Raw genomic sequence first — 19528 nt, 5'->3', positions numbered from 1 at the left:
GTTTGTAAGGTTTTTTGGGGGTTTGTAAGGGGAATCAATAATCATTTATAAGGGCAGTTATCGGCAGAGGTTGACAGGTATGCACATGGGATGTAGGCTTTTCTGTTTTTATCTCATTGGAAATTGTTAAATAAATCGATTGCTTGATTTGCTGTAGTTAGGAGGGAGGAAGCAGAGGAGAAACTATATAAAATGTTAGTTAAAGGCTCATAGGAAACTGTCAAATCATTAGTTCTATTTTTAGGATTAATTTACATTTTTATAAATATTTTCTTTCCTTCAAAAAATGTATTGCTACCCTCTCCTACTGACTCTACCAATATGGCGACGTTCCTTACGTATCCAAACAAGGGGCGGACGTCTACAAACCAGCCACAGCCCGTCATCGTATTAGAACGTACCAAGTCATATCTTGAATAAATTCCTGTGAAATAGATTTAACTCGTGCATGTATCAGATATATGCCATAGCCTAGCATTTAAAGTGTTTTATAATACAATTAATACCACATGACGATTTAAAAAAAGGCTTGTAATTGCGCTGGAATGGTCATTGGTGCTCCCCTTTGTTTACTTTTAGTTGGTTCAGTCGACTAGCCGCCAATATGGCGCTTGGAAGGTTTTCGTCGTTATGTTGCCGGTCGTTTCTCCGTGAAGAAACTTGTCCAAATGCCGCATTTTCGGCTTTGCTGCAGCCAGCCTGGTCTGGGTGGCGTTTAGGAGGTAATAACAACACGTTTCTTGTTTTGTTTGTCGGCCTGCTACAGCCATTGCTTGATGCGCGTCTACTTTGTTGACACATCTTTTTGCTCGGGTGCGCAGAGGTGACCTCGTTCCTACTTTATACAAATCATTTGGTGTCTAAAAATCTACAGCTAAGAGACATCTGCTGTCTGAGGATGTTGTCAAACTACAAGACTTTCAGCGAAGGAAGATGGCAGTGGCTCACCTTATCATTGGCACAGATGGTAACAAGCTCAAGTTCTCATTTTCGATAGGAAATCATCTCAAAATCAATCAAAACAGTGTACCCAAGTCAATTGGACTTGTTTTGCATACCACTGCAAGGAGGCCACTTGTATGTTTTTTGTTATTGTTTTTTCTGTCATTGAATTGGCAGGGAATTTCATCAAGATGTTCGACCAAAAGCTACAGCGGAAAAGCCTGCTTTTGCGAGACGAGCTCAAGCTTCTCCTCCACTTGTGTCAGTCGGCAGAAGACATGAAGACGGCTCGAGATGCCATTTATAGGTACGTTACCGTGCCCGAGTCCACGCGGTCAAGTCACGCCGGCACTGGTCCGTAGGTACCACGCGGAAAACCGCAACGTGGCGCACGGGGAGTTCAGATTTGGCCCCGTCTTCATGAGGCTCTGCTACGAGTTGCGGCTGGAGCAGATGGCCGTGGCCGCAGTCACAGACCACGTGAGACCAAAGCACTGGCCCAGAAGCCTTTCAAACGTTTCATCTGTGTTCCTTTGGAAATCCGTGCAGGAAATGAGAGGCTTCTTCAACGAGGCCACCTCCTTCAACATCGCCATCGACATGTTGTTTATGAAGGGCTGTCACCAAGGTATGTGGACGAATGGGCATCTTCTGGTCTACTGCCGTCTTCCAAAAGGAAAAATGCGTCGCAGATGCTCTGGAGGTGTTGCGCTCCATGAGAAGCCAAAGTGTGCCGTTCAACAAAGACACGCTAATGCTGGCGTCCGCCGTCTGCTACAAACTGGTAAACCAGCGCTCCTGGTGTGATTGATATTTTGCTGTTTTTGTTTTTTCTTGGATTTGTTTTTGTTTTTCCCCCCATTAGAACACAACCGAGTCGTACACAATCTGCACTTCCCTCATCGAGGAGCCTCTCGTCAAAGGGCATTTCGTGCCCAGGCAGGCGTATTGTTTTGCCGTGGCCTTAGCCCTCCGACAGGTCAGTGTGCGTTAGCTAGCGCTTGAAAACTAGGATGGCGTGACACCCCGTTTATGGCTTGTGTTTCTCCTCAGAATGATGTTAAAAAGGCCCAGCTGTTATTTTCACAAGTGATGATCACAGATAGCCGACTGTGTCAAAACATGAAGGTGAGTCTGAGTTGAAATAACAAACTGCACTCATTCACTGCTAACTATACATATGTATATATGTGTTGTTGGAGTTAGTAAAAGGGGACAATTCATTCACAACACATCTAATGTTTTTGGATTATTTGGGGGTAAAAAAAAAGCTATTTTTTGTGTATTTTTTAAAAGAATGTATGACAAAAATTCATTGACATTCACCACATGATAGGATGTTTTTTTTAAAACGAAGAATTCTTTTTCAGCCAGAACATTAACATGTTTCAACATCATGTGAATTAGGTTTTATTACTGGCCGCGTCCGGGGAGATAGAAGATGCCGTGGCCCTCCTCTCTTCTGCGGCCCAACTCGCCAAGAGCCCGTCTTTTGTCAGGAAGCCCGAATTTTCTCAAGAGGTGGTAAGTGGTCCGACCCGGGGGGAACAGATTTCATCCGCTGCCCAATGCAGGGTCCTCAACGACCCCCAACCCCTGTTGACTCCCAGTTGGAGCAGGTTCTTCTGCTCAGCGAGGGCGGAGCCCAGGAGGCCCTAGCCCGGGAGACGGTTTCTCGGCTGGAACGGGCCGGGCAGGTGATGCCGCGGACCCTGGACGATATGTTGTGCTGCACGCCCTCCCCCAAGCGGAGAGCGGCGCCCATCATGGAGGAGAGGTGGCGGCCGAGCAGGAGAAGCCTGAAACCGCTTCACGCCACGCTGCTGTCCGAGTGACCGACGCGTGCCGATAACGGCCGTGTCTTGTATATTAAATGTGTATTTAAGATGGGGGGGGGATCTTTGATGGCTTACCTCAATAAAATGGGGCTATTTTGATTATGTTTTCAAAAGTGATGGTTCCACGAGGTATTGGGGCTGAACTTTAGCACTATGACATTATTGGTACCAGAAAAACAATTGTAGGATTAGTATGAGAAAGAAGTCGCACTAATAGTAGGAGGATCAAATTGATAATAGGAATGCAAGCACTAAGGCTAACTTGAGCTCACTTAGATGCTAAATACGTAGTGTTTAGCACAATATTGAGAGCTTTTCTTGTTTTAAAATTTCACAAATAAGGAAATGCTTCAGCTTTGGTCTCATCTAGACCTCCAATTGACTTAAAGTGAGAGGATTAAATACTTCAAAATAAATAATTTAGTACCTTTAATCACATATTTTGTATTTTTGGTCGCATGTTTAGAAAAAAGTAATAAACAAAAAAGTCACGTGCCCACTGCGGAAGGAGTCCGACGTCTTCCCATGGTGCAGCGCGGTTGTGTCAACTCGGGGAAAAACGAAAACAGTGCCTCCTCCCAAACAGCCAAGCAGGAATTTTCCTCTTTTTTATATTGCCTTTACGCTATTTTAACATTTTTTTGCTCACCGTTGAAGCCTAACGTAATTCTAGTGGTATTTTAATGCTGGTTTATAAGCGACGTTGATGTTTTGCGTAGTTTTTTGGTAGCATTCGCTGCTAGCTAAAGGCTAAAGATGATGAGCTCCGAGGAAACCGCAGCGTCCAACAAAGCCTCCCCGCCGGAGGACGATGGCATGACGTGGTGGTACCGGTGGCTCTGCAAAATTGCTGGCGTGCTGGGAGGAATATGTGAGATGTTTTCATGTTTAGAATGTGTTTGCCAGAGCCTGTCTTGGTGGTGTTACGATACGTGCTTGGGTACAATGTGTTGTCAATTGTCTCCTGGCTTGGAAGAGCTAGCTGTTAACTGCTAGCTGGTATCGGTCGGCTTGTCGTCCAACAAAGGAACATTTGACACCACTGCGTCACACTCTTTGTATTATTGAGCAGACTGGAAATATACACGTCTTCAATTGACAGTTGAACCCTTTCTATGGCAACTCTTTATTTCCCGTCATTTTGAGTGTCACATGACCCAAAATGTGATGCCCACTTAGTATTTATATGAATTGAAATGTTATTATTTTGGGGACTTTCCTGTGTGGAGTTTGCATGTTCTCCATGTGCCTGTGTGGAATTTCCCCATGTACTAGGTTTTCTTTTCTTGATGTATTTTATTTTCTTGTGGTGTAATAAATCCTGTTTTTGTTTCTGCAGCGTGCGCCATTGCGGGAGTCTGGAACTGTGTCACCGTGAACCCTTTAAACATCGCCGCTGGAGTGTGGATGGTGTAAGTGGCTGAATCGGCTCACGGTCAAGGGTGTTTAGACTCATAACTAACCCAATCCCAACTCACATTTAGGTTTTTTTTCTAAAGCCAAATAAATACATTTTTTTCAGTGCAACTAGGATTTCACATCATGTCTCCAAATTGAAGAATTGTATGTTTTCAGATTGAACGCCTTTGTGTTGTTCTTGTGCGAGATGCCCTTCTGCTGCCAGTTCATCGAATTCGCCAACGCCGTGGCGGCCCGTGCCGACCGTTTCCAACCCTGGCAGAAAGCCTTCTTCTATTGCGGGTGAGTCGAACAGTAGATCCCCCCCAAAAACCTTGTGCGCCTCTATTTCAGTTGGTTCTGCGCTTAAGTTGACCCACAAAAAAGCCAAAGCATTGAAAGGACCGTGGCAGCCAGTGATTTGATCCATTTTTGTGTTTGACTCAGGATGGCCCTTTTCCCCATCTTCCTGAGTTTGACCCTCACCACGCTTTTCGGGAACGCCATCGCCTTCGCCACCGGGGTCCTCTACGGCCTGGCGTCCTTGGGGAAAAAGTAAGAGCACTTTTACAGATGTTTTTTTTCTTTTGATACATTTTCTTTTTCTTTTTTCAACCGTTTAAGTGTCAAACACGACAATTACATTTGTACTCTTTTTCAACCTCCCGCTAACAAGTATTAAATGCCCTTATTTGCCAAATTGAATCATAACTGACATTTTTTTTCACTACCACTTGTTTCTGATGTGGACACTTAAAGAACTAAAATGTCCCAACAACAGGGACACTTTTCCAAATGAGTCATTGTTTTGCCGTCCTAACATTCCTAACGGTCGGTCTCCGCTCCAAGCGGCACTTAACCGGCTCCTCTCGTCCCCCCACACTAACCACCTAACGTGTCTCAGGGGGGACGCGGTGACGTACGCCCGACTGCAGCATCACAAGCAGAGCGACGAGGAGAGGACGGGCGTCCCCGCCGAGTGAAATCTCGCCAGCTCTCCCATCTTCTGACCTCCTGCTCGTATTTATTCGGTGTGAACGTCTTCCTCTTATGGTTTGTACGTCTATTTATTGGGTTGCACGTAAAATGGGGCTGCCACAAACCCTTGTTTGTCTAATCCTTTCGTATTATTTGTGCGTTAACTGCACTCATTGGTTGGTGTACAAAATCAGTGATGTTAGCGTGGGTATAACATTTGAGCTACAAGTGCGCTTTATGCAATGAAGTTGCTGTATCATTGTTTTAAAAACAAAGTTAAAAGCAGATTATCTCTTTAGTTTATTACATATATCAGATTTGTTCTCATTGCTCATTTGAATTGGAAAAAGTCTTTCGCAAGTCTATTTTCATGGACAAAATATCTAATGTTTACGTTTTTCCTTAAGAGTGCAAAAGCATGAGTCTAAGGGAAATATTTACTGTTTACTGGCTAAGTTGGCTGGCCCATTCATAAGTCGGCAAATGATTTATGGACTATTAAAATAGTTGTGAATTGGAGTTATTAGCCGTGGAATAATGGTGGCAGCCCCATTTGGGAAAATTTGGACGTCCATTTTGTGACCGTTCCCTTTCAGGACCCTTGCCGTCATATTGATTGTATCACAATGCCTACTATATAATTTAACCTTCATTTTTATTTATTTATTCCACTTGAAGTCTGAGCCTTTGCCTTTCCTCATCCACAACTTGGAATGTATTTATTTTTTTAACAGGAAAAAATGGAATTGTTTTTTGAAGCTCTTATTCTAATAGAACAACTTTAATCTCATAATAGGACAATGATTTGCTAGTAATATTATGACTTTAATGTCCTAAAAGGAGGATTATTTTTCCTGGTGTTGCGACGTATACCATTGATCTTTATTCTCATCATCATTATTGTAAAGATGGAACTAAATGTTGGTGTGTACGTGTGCGTTACTTATTGCCTTGTTGCTTTCTTTGTGGTCATCTGGAACGATGAACGTTTTAGGAGCAAATGTTTACATCCTAAGCGAAAGCGAAGTTTTCTCAAGGGAACGTCGACTCCGCCCTCTCAGGTACGCGTTCACGTACACACGGCATCGCAGCCTAGACGTGCAAATACGGTCGTAACAAAAAGTGGAATTCTGGTGTGCTGTGACATGACTCGTCTTGATGGGCAAATAAACAAGCCTGCGACTGCAGTGCTGCTTTAGATTGTCGTGCATCTTTTTTTTTAACGCTTCTCAAGTTCCCAAAATGGTTTGTGTTGTGATCTTGGGGGAGACTGATGACAACCAAAGTTGAATTCACACATGACGTGAATGTACTAATGCCAAATTCCAGAAAAAGAATGTCTCATGCTGAGTCAAACATGGTGAATCTTGGTCTGTCCCTGACACTACTGTTTCCACAAATGGACAACAGAGGGCGCCATTTCCTCGTATTATAACCGTGGCTTTGACTTAGGTCATCTTTTTCCTTAATTTTTTTTAAACAGTCAATTTTTTTGCCCTTGGTCTATTGCAAATAGATAAATAATATATTACACACATTTTAACATGCAATATTTATTGTATTTGATGAGTTCTATTTGAGTTAAGATGAATACAAGCTTACCATCGAAATGCAGCCTGAATATAATGTTGCCAATTATGTATTTTAATTTGATTATTCTTGCTGTATGTTCTCAATTGATTTAAAATGGTCACATCGACCCCAAATTCGATGCTGAGTTGAGTTCAAATGACTGCCATGATTTGTTTTGTTTTTGTTTTGATTTTCCACTCTTAGTCTGTTTTGCCCCGGTAATTGTTTCCACCTGTTATTGCCTCCTCACGTGACAACAGCAATAGTTGTTATGTTTCTAGGAATCATTTAGGGATTAGGATTCATTGCAGCTTTCCCCCCACAAATTTGCAATACTACTTTCTTTTTTTTTAGCTGTTTGGCTGCCACCGACGACCATGGCTGGCCGTTGCGATGGCGACGAACGAGCATCTTTCAGGACCGCTAACTTCCAATGGATTCGACGTCTCCCGCCGCGAATGGCAGCAAAACCAGCGGTCAGGTGCTTTCCACCAAGGCGTCTCCTCGTTGGCTTTCCAGGCGGGGCGACTTCTCACTTGTCACGTTTGCTGGAAGTTTTCCCTGTTGAATGTTGACTTTGTATACTGGGAGGAAGACAAGTGAATCCAGTCTTTAGCCTAGCTTAGCCTTTGCTAGCTAGCCTAGCCCAGGCTAGCCCACCGCACCGCAGACCACCCCACCCCATCCCAACCCAACCCACCCCACCCTACCTACCCCCCGCAGCGCAGGAGCCAGCACCACTAGCAGCACCACAACAACAAGAGACGCTTAATTTACGAGCACCGCAGTGACGCTTCGCCTTATCTCGAGACAACAATGCGCAGCGGCGGTGAGGAAGGCGAACAGGGATCCGGAGATCGAGCCGGAACCTGAGCTGGAACCGGTAGCCGGAGCCCCGAGCCGGAGCCCGAGCCGGAGCCCGAGCCGGAGCCCGAGCCGGAGCCCGAGGGGGAGCCCGCCGCCGCCGCTCGTGAGTTCTCCGCCATGCCCACCAGGAGGAACCGCTACAACCTGGTGGACGACGTGGGCGACGCCAGGCTACCGCTTCACAACGACGAGGCGTACCGGCACGGCATCTCCTTCCCAGCCAAGGTAAGCCAAATTGCGCCCAAAAATGCACTTTTACTTTACAATAAGTTGACGCAAGTCCAAGTGACAGACAAGTAGTCCTGATTCTTGCTTGATTAGAAAAAAAGCGAATATTCACATTGAACGGTGGTCTCTGGAGTTGGCAAATTTGGACTGAAAAGAAGAGTAGCGCTACTTGACAATATATGATGCGACTCCAGGAAAAAGTACTTGTCAACATTGCCAGATGGTAAAGAAACCAACTTCCAATGGCCCTTTTTTAAGATGTTCCCTTACACAACTCCATCATCTCGTCCTTTAACCAGATAAGAAATACGTCAACCATGTGGAACAAGTTCTCTTAATAGTCTTTTCTATTTCGAGAGTTTAAATAAAGACGCCACGGTGTTTAGTGCATGGTGAAGTCTGGGAAATGCGCATATTCTAGGCCCTGTGGTATTTATTGGTCTTGCTAAATTGGAAACGCCAGTGGATGACTTGTGCCAAGAAAACTAGTGATCAAAACAGTTGGCCTTTTAAAGCCTTCTCAAACCAAAACTTAAAAGCAGACCGGAAGAGTTTGTGTTTCATACTCACTTGCTTAGTTCTTGCACTTATTTACATGATAATCATTCAAAGGACTTCTTAAAAAGTAAGTTGGCGTTCAGTGAGGAACGAATCAATATCTGGCCGAGCGAGCGAGCGAGCGGACAAAACTTTAATTCTGGTAACGAAATGGCGCACACTGAAACATCCTCCAAGTTTTGTGCCATCAATGATTAAACTTTCCCAGAAACACAATTCCGCTTTTAGAGGACCAGAGTACGCTTGGTAATTACCTTCAATTTAAGATTGGATTGGTTGTCATACTGACTTATTTAGAGCGCTTAAGCCATTTGCCGGGCGCCATCTGTCAACGCAGACTTTGTCGGGGGTTTCGACCCACCATTTGGGACTCTATACCATGTTGACCTGCTGCATGTGTGTGTGTGTGTGTGTTGCAGTACGTGGGGAGTCTGGACGTCCCGCGGCCCAACAGTCGCATGGAAATCGTGGCGGCCATGAGGCGGATCCGGGTAAGTTCACGCCCCCACTCCACAGAATCGGCCTAAATTGTCTCTTTGTTTTTTCCTCATTGCTCCCCGCGATTGGCCGGCGACCCATTCGGGGTGTCCCCCGCCTACTGCCCATAGTTGACAGGGATAGGCTCCAGCACCCCCGAGCCTGTGAACGAATGTATACTTTTTAAAGTCCTACTCCATTCATTTAACATAATACACTTGTTTATTAACAATGATTAAAAAGGCCTCAGAAAATGGTGTAATTGCCCCCCTCGTCCCTTTAAAAAAAGGCGCTTAGCGCCAAATGGACTCATTTCTCTTTTCAGGCAAGGCTTCTTGAAAAGCCATTGTTCACTGTTTGGAGTGCTCTTCTCTTCTCTAAAGCTTTTATTTTTTACACGGTCACGGCGCCCGCGGCGCTTTAGCGAGATACTAGCGTCAACGTCGTGGCGGACCCCGGAGACGCGCGGAACGTCGGCGTCGTCGTCGTCTAAGCGAGGCCGCTCTTCAGCACGGCTGAACGAGCCCGCGCCTAAAGTCCCATTTCATTTCGGGCAAATGGCGCCCGGGCCAAAATGTGCATTTTTCTCCCCTCAATCATGCATGAGGAGCGCTTTTTTGGGAGGGAGGAATTCTCAGGCTTCTTTTAAAGGCAAGTCAAGGCACTTATTTGACAGTGCTTGCCGTTTTTAGAAGACGGCAAGTTATTTTTGGAGAATGACTGGCTATATATTCCGTCTCGTTCAGTTTGTCCAAAAGACAAACAAACACAGACTTGCACGGTGGTGCGGGAGAAACTTGTTCTCATTTAATCGTTCAGTGGGGGGGCGTCGCTCAATGTTACAAAACACGCCATGGAGCGAGACTCGGGCTGCCAACTCTTCCCTCCTCCCCCTTAATCACTCCATTTGGATTGGTCAACGTAGCCATGCACCTGGCATTCCCACGGCGAGATACAATGTGCGGACCCCCCACCTGCTGCTTTCCCCCCCTTGGTTTAGGAGTTGAAAGTAGTGCCTTTGAATGCGAGTGTCCACTTTTCTTCCAGTTTGGGGCGGGCGCAAGAACAAAAGTGGAAAAGCTCGGCCTTGCCTCGCCTTGCCTCGCCTTGCCTTTGCTCCGCCACCACCGAAATAGCACATCTCCATTTAGCCTATCTGTGTGGCGGTGCGGGTGCGGGTGGGAGCGGGGGGACAAGAATAGATTTGAGACTGAGGGCCAAACGGCCACTTCCCCTTTAGAATTTCAATCGGCCCCCTAATGGGACTTTTCTTTTTTTTAGTCTCTTTGGCATCTCCGGGGGGAATTTCACTTTGCGCCGCCTGGATCACCTTTTGTTGAGTGCGCACGCGGGGAGGGGGCGGCAGGGGGCGTGGTTTTGGCCACGCTGTCCAAGTGCCTTGAAAACAGCGGGGACTCCATTGACGCACGTCAAAGCGCTTCGCCGACATGGACGGAGACCGACGTCCTGAACCGTGACGGCAGTTGCGCCACGATCATTCTCGTGGATCGGACACCTATTGTCCTCGATGGCGCCGATGCGTGCGCGCTCGCCGCTCCGATAGGCTGTTTCGCTTACGTCATGAGACGGCCTAAACCGCAGGCGGTCCATTTTTGCGTCACTTCTGGAATGTTTCAAAAATTCCCAAGCCGAAAAGCCACTTCCTTCCAAACAAGACATTTTTTTTCAGGAATGTTAACCACGGGCAACGCTCAAAAAGTCCCAAGAAAGCATGTTTGTAAAGACATGAGAAGTCCGTCCATTTTTTTTGCATCCATTTAGCCATTTTAGAAATTCAATTTGTGAATCTCACATGGCAACATAAACTTTCTATCTTTCCTGAGTCAATTTGCTATAACATAGAGAGAAGCCTTACTTGAAAAGACATGAGAACTCCAACCTCCATTTTTGTCCATAGCAAGTTACTTGCGGGGCAATATTGGGAGGCGCTAACCAGGAATATAGCGGCATTTTTCCATTGGAGTCCCACAATGCATGACATATTGGTTAAAAGTACCTGACTAGACTGAAGCGCTTAATGGTTTGATTAGACGGACGGGGGTGTCATTGACAAAATGTAGGACGGCGACCTCACCGTCTTTGTTAATCCCCTCAACAAGACACCTCATGATACAAAACAAGCAGGATGGGGGAGGATCGACTTGAACGTGGTGCACTGCGATGGGTTTTTGCTTGGTGGCTTTCCATAATGCTCCTCATTGTTTTCACCGCTGGTGGCTTTTACTGGCAGATGGGCTGACCTATATGTGTAGGGGATCGGCTTCAAGTGTTATTAAGCACCCCCTTTGTCTCGCCCTCACAGAAGAAGCCGTCCTCCCGACACGCTAAATGCTTTGGCGGGACTTGACGTGTGTGGCTGGGATGTTTTTCCGCCTCTAATTGCAGCTCCGGGCTTGTTATCCCATCAAAAAATGGTGAAAATAATCCAACCTGGGCTATGTGGAGGGAAAATCCACGTTGTACCTCTGGATATTTTTGCCTACTTTTCTATTAGATGTAAATGCTTTGGGAAAAACCGAATCGGTGGCCTTGGGCGTGCTTTTAAAAGTCGCCGTGCGCTACCCCCATTAGCCATGAGCCATGAGCCGACGCGACAAAAGACTCCTTTTCAAAAGGCAGAGTTTCAAACGGGTCAAATAAAAGTAGGATGTTAAAAACGGGATTGTGTCCAGGGGTTGGCCAGGGAATCGTCCATGTGACTTTGGGAAAAAATGTTGACGTCAAGTCCCAAAGATGACCAAGTAAGGTGTCCCCTTATCATTTAAAATGCCTGCTGGTATGCCAATCGCTCGACACCCCAAAACTTTATCGGTCTTACGTGGTCACGGGTTACAGAGAACTGTTATTTTGGGAAATGGCTGGCCCTGAAAGCGTTAAACATCCCCCCACACGAGACACGCTTGTCACGTGTTGGAAAAAGGCATCACTTGCCAGAAATTTCTGTTCCTAGGAGATGTCAAAAAAAAAAAAAAAAAAGCTCAGCTTTTTAGTTGCACTCTGTCCATTTCCACTTACTGTGAGTCTGCTGATTTGGACAGAAATGTCAACTCGTCATTTCAGTGGTAGAATCTTTTGGATTTTGTCAAAGCTTGTTAGAAAATACAAATCTGGCTCATCTTAAAACAGGACAAAAAACCTGTCGCCTTCAAACTATTCAAGCACGTAAAAAAGTGGGTAGCTTACACGGCCATCCTTTCTCACTTGATTCATTGGGACATGTTGGACCGTCAATGGCAGTGAAAGAGGGCCAGAAAAGTAGCCCTTCTTCTGGGTAAAGTACATGTCGGGCCGAGTGGTCCCACACGGGACTTTTTGCACGCAGAAAAGCTCCATGCCTCAGTGAGTCTTTGACGGGAGCTGTAAAAGGACAGGGCGTCCCGCCGAGGGGGGCGGGGCCTTGATAAAAGAAACCTTGGAGTGGGGTCCCAGGGGGGGCGGGGACAAAAACAAAGGAGCCACCTCAGCATGGCAAACATTTTATGTGGCCGTAAAGCGCAGAATTGAGTGGCCGGGAATGAACGCTCGCCACCAGCTAGCGACAAAACGCGTCCGTCGCACTCATTTGGGAATTTAAAGGCATCCCATTTGTACGCGCGAGCAATGCTTCGGGACAATGTGGACTTTCTGCTCGCAGAATGTCTGTCTCCATGTCACGTCATCCCTTTTGGGAAATTCAGTCAAATCCCAAGAATGGCAAGGAATGGGTTGCTAGGTTTCAGGAATGCCAAGGGACGGACGGACGGACAGACGGAATTTTGTGGGCCGCCATACTCGTGGCCTTTTCACACTTTTACAACAAATCCCATTTTATTCACGTTAGCCTAGCTAACGCCGGAAAAAAAAAATCATCCGGGGTACCCGTGAATATTGCTAACGTCCTGATTGGCCATTTGAACCCAATGATTTTTTCCCTCCAACAATTTTCTATTGGCAACAAACAGTGTTCCTGTGCAATTGGTGGCAGTCGTCAAATCATTAATTATGAGACGGAATTAGCCATCCTTTCTTTACCCCCGACGCCAAAGAGGCACCCGTGTCGAGCTTGTCATTGTTTGTTGCGGCAACTCTGACGTTGATGCGTCGAAAGCTTAAATATTTTAACGCACCGGCCGAGCGGGGGAGGGGGGGAAAGACAGCAAACATTAAAATTTCATACGTGGGGAAGTTGTTTGGAGCCAGTAAAAAAATGAGAAGAAAATGTTCAAATGTGAACACCATTCAAATTGTATGCAAATATAGCCGAAAACTCTTTTGCTGGCTCATATTTTTTTCATAGCCTTTATCCTCACAAGGGTCGGCGGGGGGGGGGGCTAAAAGCATGGCTCAAGCTGGTTTTCATTGAAGTATTTGTGTCCCTCTCTCTCTTTCTCTCTCTCTCCACCAGTACGAGTTCAAGGCCAAGAACATCAAGAAGAAGAAGGTCAACGTGGTGGTGTCGGTGGACGGCGTCAAGGTGCTGCTGAGGAAGAAGCAGAAGGTGAGTTTCCTTTCGGCGCCGGACTCGGACGCAGAATCCCGGCCGACGCTCGTGTCCCTTTGTCCCTCCCGCAGAGGAAAGAGTGGACATGGGACGAGAGCAAGATGCTCATCATGCACGACCCCATTTACAGGTTCAACGGCCTTTTCTCTCCACATTTAGTTTCCTTTTCAAAGGTCCATTTTTAGGATGGATTTTAGTCCTGAAACCTTTGTTTTCTTAGTGCTGCATTTGCCTTATTTTTTTCCCCCGCCAGGATTTTCTACGTGTCGCACGATTCCCAAGACTTGAAGATCTTCAGCTACATCGCTCGAGACGGCTGCGGCAATTCGTTCCGCTGCAACGTCTTCAAATCCAAGAAGAAGGTGACATTTCGACACGCCGATGCCACGTCTTTAAGCTCGCCCTAGCTTAGAAGCCACCACGGTTTGGCTTTGGAACGGTCGGCGTGATAAAATGTCTGGTTCAGACGCAGGCGGTCCGCATCGTGCGCACGGTGGGTCAGGCTTTCGAGGTTTGCCACAAGCTGAGTCTGCAACACGCCGAGCGGGACGCCGACAGCGAGGAGTCGGCCACGGCGGCGGGTGACGGTGAGGCCCGACGTCCGCCAACTGTTCAAAAAAATAATAATTTCCATCGGCGCCTTGATTTTGAGCCGTGGCTCACGTCGACTCTTTCTCGCAGGGGACGAGGACGCTGGAGGAGGAGGAGGAGAACGCGAGGAGGAGGAAGAGGAGCGAGAGCGGGACTCCACGCTCTGCCAAAAGACGCTGGCCGAAATTCTCCACGGTCTGGCCGAGCTTAGCGTCGTCAAGTCGGTCAGTCTCTCGCCCTCCGACTCTATTTTTCAGTTTTTTTGTGTGACCTAGAACCACAATGTCTTCTGTGTATGTGCTTGCTACTGTCTTGCTACGGCAACCCAGGAAATTTCCTGAATATGGGATGAAAGAAAGTTCTAATCTATATTTATGTTAAACACTTTGGGTTGGATTTATCTCATAAAGGGACAGACAATGCATGTGAAGGAACCGGTGGTCCCCAAACTATTCCAGAAAGGGCCACATTGGGTGGGGCTTTTGCTTTCAAACTCTAAAGAGGAAAGCTTTCTGCAACTCTGGTATGTTACAAGTGCAATCAGTGGATTGCTGTCAGGTGCTTCTTGCAGCCCAACCCCTGCTCCTTCAAGTTTGTCAGTCAGCTCGGTTGTTGCTGGATGGATTGAGAAATGTGGAGGTTTCTAGCCTGAAGGCTCATTTCCATCTTTAGTCCCTTGTGCAGGTTGATGTTAAAAATGCAAGATAAAATCAATAAGGGAGGGGGGAAAAGTTTCCTAATTTATATGTCAGCCACACGCTCGCTTAACTCGGTTAGGAACATTTAGAATTTTTTGTGTGTGTGTTTGTGTCCGGGTGAATGCGGAACAGAAAGCAAATCTTCATTTGCCTGAAAGTGCCCTCTAGAGGCAGACCGGTGCACTTGCAAACGTTTGAGCCTTTTTCGTGAGATTAGTTTGTCCTCGGTTGTTCTCGTAGGATTTCCATTTTAACAAAAAAAGGACAAACACGCTCCTTTGTTTGCTCAGGACGGCGTTTGCGGACGCTCCTCGCCGAGGGTGACGTCGCGGGGCGCGGCTCTGGCGCGCCACCATCTGCAGCTTCTTCTGCGGCAGCAGCAGGATCACACGCAGGTGGCCGTGGCTCAGGTCCGCCCTTTTTACACGCTTTATCCAATGTTGACATTTTCACCAGGACACCTTTGCAAAAAAAATATCCATTTACATCAACGACTGACTTTACCGTGCTGAAATTGTCAGTCGGGATCAAATGAACACGATGCCAGTCAGTCGTTTAATGAAAATGATGCCAATCGGAGCGGGGGGAGATCATAAAAGCTTTTTTAATTTGTTTAATGTTCACTGGTTTGCAGGTGCACCTCCTGAAGGATCAAGTGGCGGCGGAGAACGCCGCCCGCCTGGAGGCGCAGGCGCGCTCGCACCAGCTGCTTCTGCAGAACCGCGACCTGCTGCAGCACCTGGCCCTGCTGGTCCGCCGGCTCCAGCGGCTGGAGGAGGGCGGGGCCGGCCCAGGGGCGGAGCCTCTCCTCGACCTGGACGGTGAGTCTGGCACCCCATTCTGTCCTAGAATGTGCTGCTGGCTTTTTCATTTTTAATGACTTTTCTTTAAACCTTTGCCTTTTTCAGCGCTTCCCACGTGGGCCACGCGGACGTCCCTGTCGCTGGACCTGAACGAGCTGGCCAGCTCGGCTCTGGCGCCGTGGCCCCAGGACGCGGCCCACTGGGACGCCGACGTCCCGCCGGGCCAGGAAGACGGCCGCCCGGCCTCCTTCTGCGGCGGAGACCCCGCGCTGGCGCCGGGGACCGTGTCCTGCATCCAGAAAAAGTAAGACCCCGATTTAGCCCGGATACTTAAAGCTGTCAAATGTGGGATATTTGCTCTTTATTATCCAAATGAACATCGTCAAGTGGCCTTTGTTCACGCATGAGGATAAGCGCTAAGGAAAAGGAAGAAATGTCACCAAATAACGACTTGTCGCATTTGGAAATGAAATCTAACAAGAAAAAAGGGCAGACGTGACTTAAAAAAAAGCCTTCATCTGACATATGGTCATGTTCATAAAGTGCCCCGTCGACCTGCATTTGGGATGTTTTGTGTGGCGCAACACCCACCTAAAGTAGCTCATGACTTTTTAATGAGCTTTTACTCCCCTAAAAGCACCAAAGAGGGAAAACATTCCCGCACGACTAGCCCGGCAAAAATTTCAATCGAGCGAAAGCGCTCTTTGACTTCTATATTACGTGAACATTTGTATTGAAAGCCTGGTGCAAAGCTCTTCTTGGAGTCTTTTTCAAATGAATCATAATAAACTTTAGCCTCTTCTTGTCAGGTGTAAAGATCCCGTCCTGCTGGTCCTCTTTCTCCTCTAAAGCCATTTTCAAAAAAAAATCCCTCCAATGAACTCCCTGCCCTCCCTGACAATCCTCCCCTCCTCCCCCATTTGCTTCATCATTCTGGAGAGCATTGCTCCTTTTCCTGTCCTCCTCTTCCTCCTCCTCCTCCTCCTTTCTGCATCCTCTACTTCTCTTTTATGTGAGTATCACCATCGCTATCAGCTTCTCATGTATTCAAACAAAAAAACAAAACAAAATAACTCGTTAGCATGTCGCCTCACTGGCAAGACTAGCTAGCTACAAAGTACTGGCGACTGGGAGAGAGCACATTCAAAGCCTTGGAGTGGTATTTTGGACCTCTTTGAAGTCATCCATCCATTCATTCATTTTCCGTAGCGTTTCTCCTCACGGGGCGGGGCGGCCGATCCCAGCCAACTGTAGGCCTGAATGGGTTGCTAGGCAACGGAAGGCCACAAGGAGACAAAACAACCAATCACTCACTCACTCCTAGCTAGGGGCAATTTACAGTGCTCATTAGCCTAGCATGTGGGATTTTGGGGTCGTGGGAGAAAAGCGGAGTACCCAACCGGGGATTAGCACGACCATCAAAAAATATTGATGCGGCAAAATCAGACCAAATATGTCATGTTTTGCAGCCCACCTGGCTTCGCCACGTATCAAGCCGCCGTGCCCAAGTTGGACCCGCCTCCTCCCTCCTCCAATCGGAAGCGAGTCGTTCACACGTCGTCCCCAGGTTCCGTCCCGGGCTCCAGCCCGCCCGCCGGCGGCTTCTCCTTCTCCTTCGCCAACGCCGCGCCTGGCAACGGCTTCCCCTTCGCCGACGCCACGCCCACCGACGGCTTCTCCTTCACCGACGCCACGCCCACTGACGGCTTCTCCTTCGCCGAAGCCACGCCCACCGACGGCTTCTCCTTCGCCGACGCCACGCCCAGTTCCCTATCGCTTAGCAGCTCCCGCTCGGCCAGCGACGATTCCGGCGTCAAGTCGCTGCTGTCGCCGCCGCGGGACGACGACGAAGGCGACGGCGCCGCCCGGAGCGGGACTTTGAGCGCCCCCCTCCGCGACGGGCAGCGGGGGAGCCCGGCGTCGCCGCCCGCCGACGATACTCGCCTTCACATCAGCTTCTCCGAGGACGAGCTTTTGGAAAACTGTCAGGAAGAGCACGCCGTCCCTCGACGGGGTTAAGAGCGCCCCTTTTATGCCTTCCTCCCGTCCCAAGCCCAAGATCCGTCCATCTTTTGTACAAAATATTAGCTCACAGACTGCTATAGTATTTTTATAACCCCCCCAAAAATCACCTTTAAATATACTTTTTAGGATTTACGTACTAGCATTTCCTTTCCATGACCAAATCAGCGAGTGACTGGACAGGGAGTTCTGATATTTCCACTTGATGGAAGACTTTGTAATAGTGGCCAAAATCGTATCATTTTTCAAAAGCTCCATATCGTATTGTCTCGAAATTGGCAATTTTCACCTTTAATATGCAAGTAATCCTCCACATTTTCACCCAAAACGGAGCAAGGATGTCTGAATGCTTGAATGATGGACAGAAGGACTGAGCAAGTTGAATGAAGGAGACAGAGAGAGAGAGAGAGAAAAAAAAAAACAATGATCAGACTTAATAGATGGGAAAAGGAAAACAAAAGTTGCAGCCAAAGTCGCTGTGATGAATTCAAGTTGTACAGATGGAAGATCTGACTTGGCTCCATTGGAATTTATAGCAATAATAATACATCAAATGAATAAACAGCATTTCCCTGTGGCTTTCTTTTTTTGTTCTTCCATTGTTGACACCCCCAAACACTAGAGGGCGCGCTTCACATGGTATTTGGCTTGAAATACACTTCTCAACTTCATCGTGAGGCGGAATTGACCTGCGACGCTCAGGAAGACTTGGAAGACGTTTGTTTTGTTTTGTTTAATGTTTAACGTGATTAAGGCCAATCCTTTGTGTTTTGTCCCTTCCCCCAACCCGTAGTTTGCAATTGAATTGAACTCAGGGCGCGCTCCCATGGCCACCATCTTCAGCAAAAAAAGTGTCCTCCGGGCCCACTTGAACTTCATTTGCGGGTTTAACAGCCCAAATGAAGCACATTGAGGCGGCGTGATGGCCACAAAGCCGCCTGGCCACCTTTATTGTGATTGTTGAGGGTGCTAAGATGAAAAACAGCGAATGCTTTCCCCCTCATGACAGCCAGCGACCATGGCCAACCGAGACGTGTACTGTACATAGCTCGCTAGCTATGCGGCCCCAAGCACCCAGCACAAGGATAATCGAAATGCCTGGCCAAACGTAACCAAATTAGCCAAATACTTTGATGAGTAGCAATAGCCAGCTAAACTGTTAATGGACGTCTGGAATGGAACAACAAATGTGAACGTTTTCGAGCACCGTAAGAACATCCCTCCTTCGATGCTTTGGGCTCTTGGCCTTTCACTAACGGCCGGCCCAAGTTCACCATTTTCGGGCACGACCTGGCAAAGGAACGGATGTAAAAAAAAATCCACGTCTTCAAGCGAAACGTCATTTTAAGACAAAATGTGGCACTCTGACGTGGATTGACGGGCCCTGAAGTGCTTCGGGAGACAGTCGTTCATGGTGAGTTTCATCTTTTTTCTCACTTTATTGACTCAATAATGCATATTTTCCGTGCCGCTTATCCTGACGAGGGTGGCGGGGGTGCTGGAGGCTATCCTAGCCAACTGTGGGCAGTAGGACAATCGTAGTGTCAAATAATAGTCAACCGATGATAACACATGATGTCGTTATGACGTACACGTCTGGTTTATTATTCCAAATTTGAGTGTTGTTACCAGAAACGCATACAATACCATTTTACATGATGAAATGTTGTTGTTGATTTTGATGATGATGATGATGAAAACATGTATGTCAGGCTTTTTGAGTACTCGACCCCATCTTTCACATGTACAAAAATATTGAATGCTTTTATTGTCATTATACAAGTAGAATGAGATTTAATATCTTGCATTCTTTGAAAAAAAGAAATGTCCAAATGAACATTGGGATAAATCATCAGCACTTTAGTCCCTCCTTACTCTTTGCAAAAATGTGTCCAATTTTTGCTTGTTGAGCGATTGATATCTGTCCGAGAGTTGACGGCGAACGCTGCCAACGGCAACCAGTGAGTTAAATGACATCCTGCTTTGTTGATGTGACAGACAGGGTCTCTTGCAGTAATAATTAAAAAAAAATGGGTAAGTGGAGCTCTGCCATTC

General features: G+C 47.2%; 3 protein-coding genes across 8 annotated transcripts; all 3 read left to right on the top strand.

The window, feature by feature from the left end:
* The first annotated feature begins 553 nt into the window (after positions 1 to 553).
* ptcd2 (pentatricopeptide repeat domain 2) lies at positions 554 to 2829 on the top strand. 2 transcript variants are annotated; one of them, XM_077622381.1, is made up of 10 exons: positions 554 to 722; positions 875 to 967; positions 1120 to 1249; positions 1305 to 1422; positions 1492 to 1570; positions 1635 to 1726; positions 1808 to 1921; positions 1996 to 2070; positions 2350 to 2466; positions 2553 to 2829. In XM_077622381.1, the coding sequence occupies exons 1-10, from the start codon at positions 605 to 607 to the stop codon at positions 2775 to 2777; spliced, it is 1161 nt and encodes a 386-aa protein (XP_077478507.1). In that variant the 5' UTR covers positions 554 to 604; the 3' UTR covers positions 2778 to 2829. The 2 variants fall into 2 exon arrangements, with proteins under 2 accessions (XP_077478507.1, XP_077478509.1); XM_077622383.1 differs by having other exon boundaries at positions 599 to 722; positions 822 to 967.
* A 457-nt stretch (positions 2830 to 3286) lies between these two features.
* On the top strand, positions 3287 to 7219 carry cacfd1 (calcium channel flower domain containing 1). 3 transcript variants are annotated; one of them, XR_013305567.1, is made up of 6 exons: positions 3287 to 3651; positions 4120 to 4192; positions 4356 to 4481; positions 4626 to 4733; positions 5083 to 5231; positions 7083 to 7219. XR_013305567.1 is itself a non-coding variant. In XM_077622960.1 (5 exons), exons 1-5 carry the CDS (start codon positions 3537 to 3539, stop codon positions 5159 to 5161), a joined length of 501 nt encoding a protein of 166 aa, XP_077479086.1. In that variant the 5' UTR covers positions 3288 to 3536; the 3' UTR covers positions 5162 to 6356. The 3 variants fall into 3 exon arrangements, 1 of the variants encoding a protein (XP_077479086.1); XR_013305568.1 differs by lacking the exon at positions 7083 to 7219 and adding an exon at positions 6151 to 6356; XM_077622960.1 differs by lacking the exon at positions 7083 to 7219 and having other exon boundaries at positions 3288 to 3651; positions 5083 to 6356.
* A 224-nt stretch (positions 7220 to 7443) lies between these two features.
* LOC144090999 (carboxyl-terminal PDZ ligand of neuronal nitric oxide synthase protein-like) lies at positions 7444 to 18050 on the top strand. 3 transcript variants are annotated; one of them, XM_077622957.1, is made up of 11 exons: positions 7444 to 7820; positions 8801 to 8872; positions 13264 to 13356; positions 13431 to 13489; positions 13613 to 13721; positions 13826 to 13946; positions 14041 to 14174; positions 14939 to 15058; positions 15283 to 15469; positions 15557 to 15755; positions 16921 to 18050. In XM_077622957.1, the coding sequence occupies exons 1-11, from the start codon at positions 7713 to 7715 to the stop codon at positions 17468 to 17470; spliced, it is 1752 nt and encodes a 583-aa protein (XP_077479083.1). In that variant the 5' UTR covers positions 7444 to 7712; the 3' UTR covers positions 17471 to 18050. The 3 variants fall into 3 exon arrangements, with proteins under 3 accessions (XP_077479083.1, XP_077479085.1, XP_077479084.1); XM_077622959.1 differs by lacking the exon at positions 16921 to 18050 and adding an exon at positions 16261 to 16416 and having other exon boundaries at positions 7445 to 7820; XM_077622958.1 differs by having other exon boundaries at positions 7668 to 7820; positions 13832 to 13946.
* The last annotated feature ends 1478 nt before the right edge of the window (positions 18051 to 19528 follow it).

Source organism: Stigmatopora argus, chromosome 16, assembly GCF_051989625.1.
Source record: "Stigmatopora argus isolate UIUO_Sarg chromosome 16, RoL_Sarg_1.0, whole genome shotgun sequence".
In the NCBI taxonomy this organism is placed as follows: Eukaryota; Metazoa; Chordata; class Actinopteri; order Syngnathiformes; family Syngnathidae; genus Stigmatopora; species Stigmatopora argus.
The sequence above is the reverse complement of the archived record's forward strand: the minus strand, read 5'-3'. Positions and strand labels throughout refer to the sequence as shown.